Below are 10,450 nucleotides of genomic sequence, written 5' to 3' on the forward strand. Positions count from 1 at the left end.
ACATATACGATGGCTATATGTGCAAAAGAGGTGAAAAAACCATTTTATGTATTGACAGAAAGCTTCAAATTTTCGAGAATCTATCCTTTGAATCAAATAGATTTACCTAATGAATTTAAGGTAAATTATATTTGTATACATTGATTTCAAACCAGTTTGTTGTTAGGAACAATGTAAAAGAATCTTTTCTGTATGTAATAATCCTTAAAATACATTATTGTTTATTGTAGTATACATACAGTGTACTTTTAACTAAGAATTTGAAAAAGGAGCATCCCTTGGTAGATTATACTCCACCTCACTACATCAGTTTATTGTTCACGGACTTGGGAATTCTAACGCCATCAGCTGTTAGTGATGAACTCATAAAATTATACTTATAATTTGGAGACATTTCTGAGTGGTGAGTTTTCTAAATTCTGTTTTCTAAATTCTACGAGTTAACGAGTTATGATGTAAAGACAATAATTTAAGTCATTATGCGAAAATTTTGTCTGTGGAAAGTGTAAAGATAAAGTGAAAATGTCTGTTGTATGTTTTCGTAAAAAAATAAGCGCGTGTGTATATATACCAGTATATATACCAGTCAAAAGTTTGGATGTACTACGCGAGTTTCTCTATTTATTCAATAAAAATGATTTCATGTAATGGAAATGATAGTTATATGTCTAATGATGTCTAAAATATAATATTCGAAGATAACATATATAATGTAAATATAGAGAAATTTTTGTGTTTACATTTCTTGTAATCAAGCAAAAATTTAAGATTTGTTATTTTTACAACGTAGAGTTAGCATGTAGGGATAACATGCACGTAAAAGTATAGAATTTTATTTTTAAAACATTTTTTTATCGAACTTGATACAATTGCATAATCTGTTGTTATTTTTCACTGAGTTCTAAATTTAAGATAGAAATTTAAGATAAGATCGCTATCACTACGTTTACACGGCACCCCTTTGGATTTAATAATATCAGTAGTAGAGTTGGATAATTGGATGCCAGGTTAAAAAGGTAAAAGTTAAGTTAAAAAGTTAAAAAGATAATTAATTTTAACTTATAATTATATTTTAAATTCTTAATTTTTTAACTTAATTTAGTTAAATTTTATCCATAACTATTAATTTTTAATTTGATTTTTTTTTAAATCAATCTTCAGACATAATACGAGAGGATAATGAATATACGGGTGTTTCAGACCCTTTTATTTTCGTAGGACAAAATCCAATCGTAAAAGTGTTCAAACAAAAGTTTTAAGGTTTAAAAAAATCTATTTATTGATCTTATCAAGTGATGCCAAGGTTGCGTTGATTATTTTAAACGGAACACCATATTTTTTATTCCAGAATCTAATAGGATATCGAGAGCTTTCTAAATAATCACAATAATAAAGTTATTTTTTATTAAGTACTTTTCGAATTATAAGGGCTTTAAAGCAGCAAGACATAAGCAGTAAAGAAATCAACAAGTTGGCAACTGTTTACGTTACAGCCTTATTCTACTGTGATTAGTCAACTCATTTACTACTTATGTTTTACTGCTTAAATTTTTTGTGCCAAGGCTCTTATCATAATTTGGTCTATACCATAATTTGAGCTGTAAACTATGTTTGATAATCCTAATTATAAAATTAGCCAATCATAGCTATTTTTCTGAAGAATGGAATGACTTGTCAGTTTCATAACTATAGATCAGGGTTGAATAAGTTACTTTTTTTTTAACTAAGTTAAAGTTACAGCCTTGAAAATTTAACTTAATTAAAACAAGTTAATCCATAATGAAATTGAAAAGTTAAGTACCGCTGACATTAGCATTACGCGTGGTGTCCGATCAACGCTTAAAACCTCTTGAATGTTGTTCAAAAGCATATCTTTGATAACATTTGTTAAGATCAAGACCATAATAAATTATTCATCTTATTTTCATGTTTGCTATTAAAAATTCACTAAAAATTCATTTTTATATGAAAATTTTAGATTCATAGATATGAAAACAAGAAGAATAATCTACAATAGTCTTGATTTTGACAAATGTTATCAAGAGATTTTAGCCATCGGTGGACATCTTGCATAATGCTAATGTCGACAGTACTGTAATTTTGGAGCAAAAAGTACTCAATGTTATTAAAATTACTTTAAAAATTACTTTATTTAGTGTTTTGAAAAGTTCTCGACATCGGTTTTTAGATACTGAAATAAAAAGTTGGGTGTTCCATTTAAAAAAATCAACATGATCTTGATCTGACCTTGGTGATGCCATCTAAGGTTAAACTGATAAGATCAGTAAATAAATCTTTTAAACCTTACATTTTGTCTAAACATTTTTACGACCTTGCGAAAATAAAGGAATTGTAAGAGTAAAGTCTGAAACATCCGATATAATTTAGTAATTTTATCTCTTCTATATTATATAATTGTTACTTGTGACAAACAAAAATAACCTATGATTCTTTAATATGCTGTGAGAAAAGAAAAATACTAAAAATTATGTAAAATGGTCAAACTTTTTCTTTTTTTTTATTGTTCGTTTAGATTAAATTTAACTTTTAACTTTCAAATTACTTTTTTTATTAACTTCTAATTTAATCAATTTCATTATGGATTAACTTGTTTTAATTAAGTTAAATTTTCAAGGCTGTAATTTTAACTTAGTTAAAAAAAAAGTAACTTATTCAACCCTGATCTATAGTTATGAAACTGACATTCCATTTTTCAGAAAAATAGCTATGATTGGCTAATTTTATAATTAGGATTACCAAACATAGTTTACAGTTCAAATTATGGTATAGACCAAATTATGATAAGAGCCTTGGCACAAAAAATTTAAGCAGTAAAACATAAGTAGTAAGTGAGTTGACTAATCACAGTAGAATAAGGCTATAACGTAAACAGTTGCCAATCCAACTTGTTGATTTCTTTACTGCTTATGTCTTGCTTTAAAGCCCTATTCCCAATATAGTAAACTGCATGGAGCTTGACTGGCCGCGCGGAATCTCATTGCGTGCATGCGTGCGTCTCTATTCTTTTAGCTAAAGTTCTTGATTCTTCACGATTAATTTTTCTTCCTTTTCTTTCCACGTTGAAAAAAAAAAGAGAAAAAATAAATCATGCAAGTTCAGCTAAAAAGAACAGGCCTAATTACACGCACGCACGCATGCACGTACGCAAAATCTTTATTAAAGAAAATTTAAACAAAATGCAATATTTCTTTTAATTAAAAACATTAAGAAAATATCCGGACAAGAGAATGAATAGACTGAAGATCATGCGCTGATATTTAATTCTCTGCGAACCAAGTGGAGTGTAACCATAGTGTAACTTCTATATGTAGAAGTCTGTGGGTGTGATATACCCAGTAATATGAATTTCTATAATTTCTCAAAAAATATCGCGCCCAAGTTGTTAATTTCGTGCAACTGGAGAGTACGTCGTTATCAATCATACTAAATTATAGTATATTTATGATGAAGCATGGGATATGAGATATTCCACATATGATCTATGTTGATTTTCTTGTTCGCGGAGAGTTAAAAAAAAAATCTTTATCTTAAATTATAAAATTTATTACAAAATGTATCATTATGACAAGATCATACATTTCGGTTAGTCTTCTAATCCTCTTCTGCGATGAAAATTAAAATGCTCGCAGTATTTCAAAATTAAGTTAAAATACATTATTCATTATTACTAGAGAGTGGTAAACTATATTATGTGACTCGTCTCCTCTGATTGGACGTGGGTTTCAAAGCTCCATAGGCATGGAAGAGATTGGAGAAAATTGGTCATATAACTACTGATTGGACGAGGGCATATGATGCAATTTGCACTCTCTCTCTCTTTAAGGATCTCTGATTATTACGATCTCCGAAAGGACAATGTCTTCTCTTATAGACTAAAAAATATCCAAATATCTTATCCATTAAAAGGCTGATTGGACTCAAAGTATTGACTATCTACAGTAATCATAACAGATGTTTAAACTGTTAATTCATATTATAACATAATTTTTTATTGTTTTAACTGTATGGTCAGGATTATATTATACAGTGTTTGTTTTTTAATTAATGGAACACCATTAATTTTTGGTTTTTAATTGTTAACTTCCCATCAATTATAATATGGAGATTAATGATTTACACATCTGTTGCCGTTTTCGCAGACACTTAATACTTTGAGTCGATCCAGCCTTTCAATTTGATATGAGATATTTCTTTCTTAATATAAGAGAAAACATTATCCACTTCGGAGAGAATAATGCATATTATATTAATTTTAAAGTATTGCGGGCATTTTAATTTTCATCATTGAGAAGGATTAAAAGATTAATATAGAAACATTCGAGTTTGTCATATTAAAGAACATAGTTAACATAGTACATTCGTTTTGTAATAAATTTTATAATATTGTGAGATAAAAAGATTTCTTTTTTAAATATCAGCGCATGATCTTTAGTGTCTATTTCTTTTTGTCCGGTTTTTTTTCTTATTATTGTTTTAATTTGTCTTTATTTATGTATTACACAACAATACCACTGAGTATTTTATATACATATTTAGAAACAACATAAATGTCTTTCACATAATTGCACGTAAAAGATAACAAGTAATAAATTGTGTCTATATGAAGATTACATTATGTTATAACACATTAAAATGGATTCAACACATTAAAATGGAATCTTATGTAATCTATACATATAAAGACCTCTTGTAATTGCGTGCAATGTTATACATTGATGTCGTTTGAACAAAAACATTGTAAGAAACAGAAACATCTAAATTACAAGAATCTTGGATCATTACTTTGAGCGCATTAAACGTAATTAACTTTTTAAATTTTATACACATAAACTATGGATACATGCATTTACATATCATTTTCATGATTATATATTACACAATAATTTATAAATATAAGATTTTGTTTCTCTCCCTCTTTCCTTGCTCTTTTCTCTTTCATTCATCACAGAGAAATAAGAAACGCTTTTATAATTAAAATATTATACTATAAGATTCTTAATTATATCTTTTCTCTCCTAAAAATAAAATATCCTTTAAAGACTTAAAATCAGAGATATTAGTTTTTTCATGATATTTCATGTGTTTTTATTTAACGAGATTCCATGCAAACATTAATTAAATGGATATACGAGATATGCAGCTACATTGCTTAAATACCTTCTATAGACTTTTATACTTTCTATATACTTTTAACAGGATACTGAAATGATGAAATTTATTACAGATTTCTATTTTTAATTGACTTTATAGAATAAAACTTTTTATATATTTAAAATGCACATGAAAATAAATTGCTGACTATTCAGCTTAAGAATGAAAAAAAAAAAAAATTACCGACATATATCTAGGTAATTTTTTAAATATTTTTCTTAAACTTAAGAGAATAGTATCCCGCGATTTATTCTTGTGCGTATATATTTTAGTTATAAAAGAGAGAGTTTTCAATTCTGTAAAGCCAATTCGAATCTGTACTTGTCAATAATTCTATCAGAATTCTTTTAAGAGAATTCTAAAGTTGTCTATATCGATTCAGTAGCACTTATACACATACGGTTTATGTGTCATTGACACATTGCACACTATTACATCACGCAGCATTCCTGTCATTTTGAAACGAAATTTCTAATATCAAAATGTTAAGGCTATAGCAGTTTTTTAATTATAAGCATTTAAAATCAGTGGATCATATCGCTTAAAGTTTGTGCGTGTAAATGTGGTTGGCACAATTTGCATTGTACTGTGAAATGTTGTACTATGAAAAGAATGAAATGCCAAAACGCATGAATTTAAGGACTGGTGATAAAAGTAATAGGGCCTCTGTGAGGGAAGTTCAACTAGGAGTTCTACGCTTGTGATAGAGTTGAGTAGAGTCGGCGGAAAGAATTGACTAATCGCAATAGTCATGTGATTAAATTGTTCAAATGTGATTTGTTAATTTTTTTCTTTGTCTAAGATCTCGGATTGATTTCTAGCATCATGGATCGGGCTGAAGAGGAAGGAGGAGGAGAGAAAATTAGGCAGATTGTGCAGGAGGGGGAATTTATTGTCAGAAAAAATTTGCTGGGTTAGGACGGATAAAATGGATTTTGCGAAGGAGAATGGGAAAGAGATGAAGGCGGGAGTGCCACAATCGGGGCGAGAAGAAACAGATAAAATCTAAACATTTTGGTATTAGAATTTTCGTTTTAATTAATAATTTTAGGAATCTACCATTAACAGGTGGTGCGTCGAGTTTGAAACACACCCCTTAAATATTGGAAATTTTTCCTATTGAAAATTATAAGTATGTTTCCACTGTACTTTTAATTTTAATGGAAAATGACAAATTTATAATAAATACATAAATATAAGATACATTTGAATACGCGCCTATATAATTAATGTACGGTCATTATATGTCATCCGAGAAACACTACAAAATATAGAAAGAAAACACACAAATGACAGATAGAATTGAATAAATAAAGTTCACATACTATGTCATAATCATGTGTGAATAAACATACGTATTTAAGTTATCTATACACATGCACACACAGAAGGTAAGTCACTTAAGATTACTCGAGTAACATCAATTTTTGAGGGTGAGAAGAAATGTTTGAAGTAAAGCCGTTTGTTATTGAGGAGGTCATCATCATGCAATGTAAATATCATTTCCTAGGTGGAGGCGCTTAGGAGAGATTTGAAGATCATTTTCATTTTTTTTTTAAACATTATTAACATTTTTTTCATACATTATTGAATATCGATGATTGTAGTTCTTTAAAGGCAGTTTTAATGGATAATCAAGATCACCCGAGGTTACGCACATGAAAAAAATTAAAAAATCAAAATTCATCATGAATATTTCCGAAACAGAATACTCAGTTTTATTAATTGAATTGGATTTTATATAAATGTAAACAAATTCGTAAACGCAGATAATATGGATTTTCTCGTCTTTAGAATAATAGAATAATGATGGAAAAGCAAACTGATTGTCTTCATTATCGCAATTTAGAATAGCACAGTGTAAGGAACATTTATCATTTAAGACTACGCCGATTGTTTTCATTGAATCTCAAATTTTCGATCGGATTTGTTTACATTCCACGATGGTCAAGAGATATTGCCAAATAAAGACATTGATCAATTAATGTGGAATTATTGGCCGAATAATTGATCCATATTTCATTCATGAAAAGTTGAATAGTAAAAAATACGAAAGATTTTTTTCATTGAATATCAAACGTTCCGGAATTTGTTTACGTTTATATTAAATTATTTGATCAATTAATAAAATCATGAGCATTCTATTTTAGAAACATTTACAATAAATCTTCATTTTTCAACTCTTTTTAAATGCGTAATTTTTATTGATCTTAATTATTAGATTAAACGAACTTGCCTAAGTAAAGTTCGATCTTAATTATGCAGGCGCACTACTAAAAATTATATCCATCCGGAGATTTAAGGAAAGATAATTATCCATGACCATTGGAACCTATTTGGAATGAGCTACAACCGTAGGTATCCTATCTGACGCTGCAGTTTTTTTTTTTTTTTAATGAAGACGACCTTCAAATCTCTTAAGTGCCTCCATCTGAAAGATAAAATGTTCATCATCGCAAGACAACCCCCCCCCCCCCTCTCCCTCGATACTAAACTTTATTTCACACATTTTATTTTCACTCTTTTTTTGGAGTGAGATTCATTCCGAATAAAAGAAATCTTACTCTAAAAAGAGAGTGAAAATCTACCACTCTTATTCAAAAGTGCAATTTCTTCACTCTTTTGCAATAATGGTAGTATTTTAACTCTTTTGAAGTGAGATTTCACACACTCTAAGAAATTTAGAAAATATGTTTTATGATTATTGTTATGGAAAGTGTGTACGAGCCTCTTAATCTATTAACTTATGTCGCAATCTGTAAAAATTTACCAATTACAGTTACCAATTAAGAGGAAGATAATCGATTGTGATTGATTAATTATCGTAGATTACGGCCTGTACAAATGATCCTTAATTCTTATTAATCTTAATTCGTGTTTGAAGGCTATTGTTATGGAAAATGTGCGACAGCTCTAAGTGACTCATCCTGTGTGTGTATGTATGTGTGTATGTGCGCGCGTATGTAAGAAAGAGAGAGAGCTAATAATATTATTATAACAATATTATTAATCATAAATTGAATTGTGTGTATGGACGGAGAAATATAATAATTTATAAAATTAACACTGTTATAAACTGTTATAAACATAACAGTTAAAGAGAGGGATTCGTTAGCATATATCCATTCACATCGGCTAGTGTTTAGTAATTTTTTACTGTTTTACCAATGAGAATATTTTATTTTAAATTTTGATTAAATTTAATTAGCAATGCGCGTTATCGGATCCCTCTTATAATTAAACATTATGAATAAAAAATATAAGCAAGGCATTCACATTAACATGATTTCACAATGACGTATATATGTTTTATATTGATATATACATATGTATATATAAATACACATATCAAGGAAAAGCATAACAGAATAATTCAAAATAATTGTTTTCCTTTTTTTGTCGTTTTCTGCATATGTTATGGTAAATCATCTATTGTTTTCTTGTTTTTTTATCATTCCATCTTATTTGTTTAAAAAAAAATCTTAAAATTTGTTTTTAATAATTAAATTTTTTGTAACTTATCATTAATTAACACATTCATAGTCACTAATGTAATACTGTCCTTTTAGAAATTGTAGTTGGTTGCCACTGATATAATAATACATCTTTTTGTATTCTAACTTTAAATTAAATCAAAATGAGTTTCAAACAATTGAAGTTAATTTTAATTTGAAAATCAAACAAAAAAAACGATTGCTTTGAAAAATATTGCACAAGAAACAAATATTCTTCTCCTCATAATCGAGGCATTTTTAAAACTTTGTTATTATTTGAAAATGAGTCGAAACAATAAAGTATTATACGTATATGACTAAATCTCCTATCTACTAAATTTATTTCTGCGTTTTAATACAATCGCATATGACCCGTTTTATTTATCGTTTCTTTTAATATTTGAAATAAATATTATATTAGATTCTTAAGTGTATAATTTTTTAATGTAAAAATATTTAATTAATTTTATTTTCATGTTCATATCATTTGATTAAAAATTTTCATTAAAAAAATATATGTATATAATAAATTCAAAAATTTTTTAAACTTTAATATTTCTCGTATTCAAAATTTGACATTTTTCTCTGTTTAGATTTGTAACAAGTAGATTCTTTCAATTTCAAAAACCTATAGTTAAACACAATATTTTAAAGTAAATTTTATATTTTTTCTTATTTTACAATAATATATAACAGAACTACAGCAATCAGCTAGATTAAAGTTTATTGTTCTGCTTCTAATTAAAAAAAATAAAATAAAATTATCGAAAGTGTTAAGATTACCTTCATTTGTTTAATGTATCAGAATCGGGAAGATCCCGTTATAAATTGATTCGCTTATAAATTGATTGCCTACAGCACCGTTTACCTACAGTTCGTTTGTGCACAAAAATAATTGCCTACATACACTACTGCGCACAAATGTAAAATTAAAAGAAAAGAGGCATGTTTTCGCATACGACACTATTGCGTACAAATTGCATTGCATAATATATTATTGTCTACAGATAGATTATCTACAAGCACTTTTGTGCACATATAATTATTAAGGATAATTTTGGAATACGGGCTTCACTGCGAAACTCGATAAAAATACTGTGACTACATGCAATGTATTAAATCTTTGCCTTATTAAATAGATGAGTCTACAATACACTAAAAGTAATAAATATCGAAATGATTAGACAGATCCCTATGCAAGATAGGACATATCATATATCACAAGCAAAGTCTTAATGTATATTGCTGTCAGTAATAAACATTCATTCATATTGTTTTTATTATAGTGTACTTTAATATCTAATTTCTCAGTGTTATTTCTCAATTAAAAATTATTAATATGATGGATGAGAGAGGCGAATATTAAAGTGCATTATATTAAAAAAAAATATATATATAGATGAATGTTTACTACTGGTAGTAATGACTTTGCTAATACATGATGCATGATATTTATTATTTTTAGTAGATACGATTGACGATCTGTAGATATGAGTTTAATGAGTCCAATCTTATCTGCGCCCAATTATACTATTTTTCTCGTTTAAGGAGCCGAAAATGATTTCTGATCTGATTAAAAGATTTTTGATCATCAGCGGATCCAGCGTTAAAACTGTCCCATATATCAATGGATATCATCCAGACTGGGAGTTGAACATTAGGCTATAATCTAATTCCCGAAAAATTCTTTGCGGAAATCTCATGAGAAGTAGGCCTTATCTCACCTTGGAATGTACCATAGAAGAAATACTTCGTACAGAAACATTTATTTGCTAAGACGAAGA

The 10,450-nt window shown here is 28.1% G+C and overlaps 1 protein-coding gene across 1 annotated transcript in view; it reads left to right on the forward strand.

Annotated features, from left to right (window-relative positions):
• The window catches only part of LOC108692503 (translation initiation factor eIF-2B subunit alpha), a 2,819-nt gene extending 2,161 nt beyond the window's left edge, over positions 1–658 (forward strand). The window contains exons 7-8 of the mRNA XM_018200791.1: positions 1–120; positions 231–658. Coding sequence (XP_018056280.1) covers positions 1–120; positions 231–383 — 273 coding nt within the window. The 3' untranslated portion in view covers positions 384–658. The remainder of the gene's footprint in view (positions 121–230) is intronic.
• Positions 659–10,450: the final 9,792 nt, after the last annotated feature.

Source organism: Atta colombica, unplaced genomic scaffold (genome assembly GCF_001594045.1).
Source record: "Atta colombica isolate Treedump-2 unplaced genomic scaffold, Acol1.0 scaffold73, whole genome shotgun sequence".
NCBI classification, from domain to species: domain Eukaryota; kingdom Metazoa; phylum Arthropoda; class Insecta; order Hymenoptera; family Formicidae; genus Atta; species Atta colombica.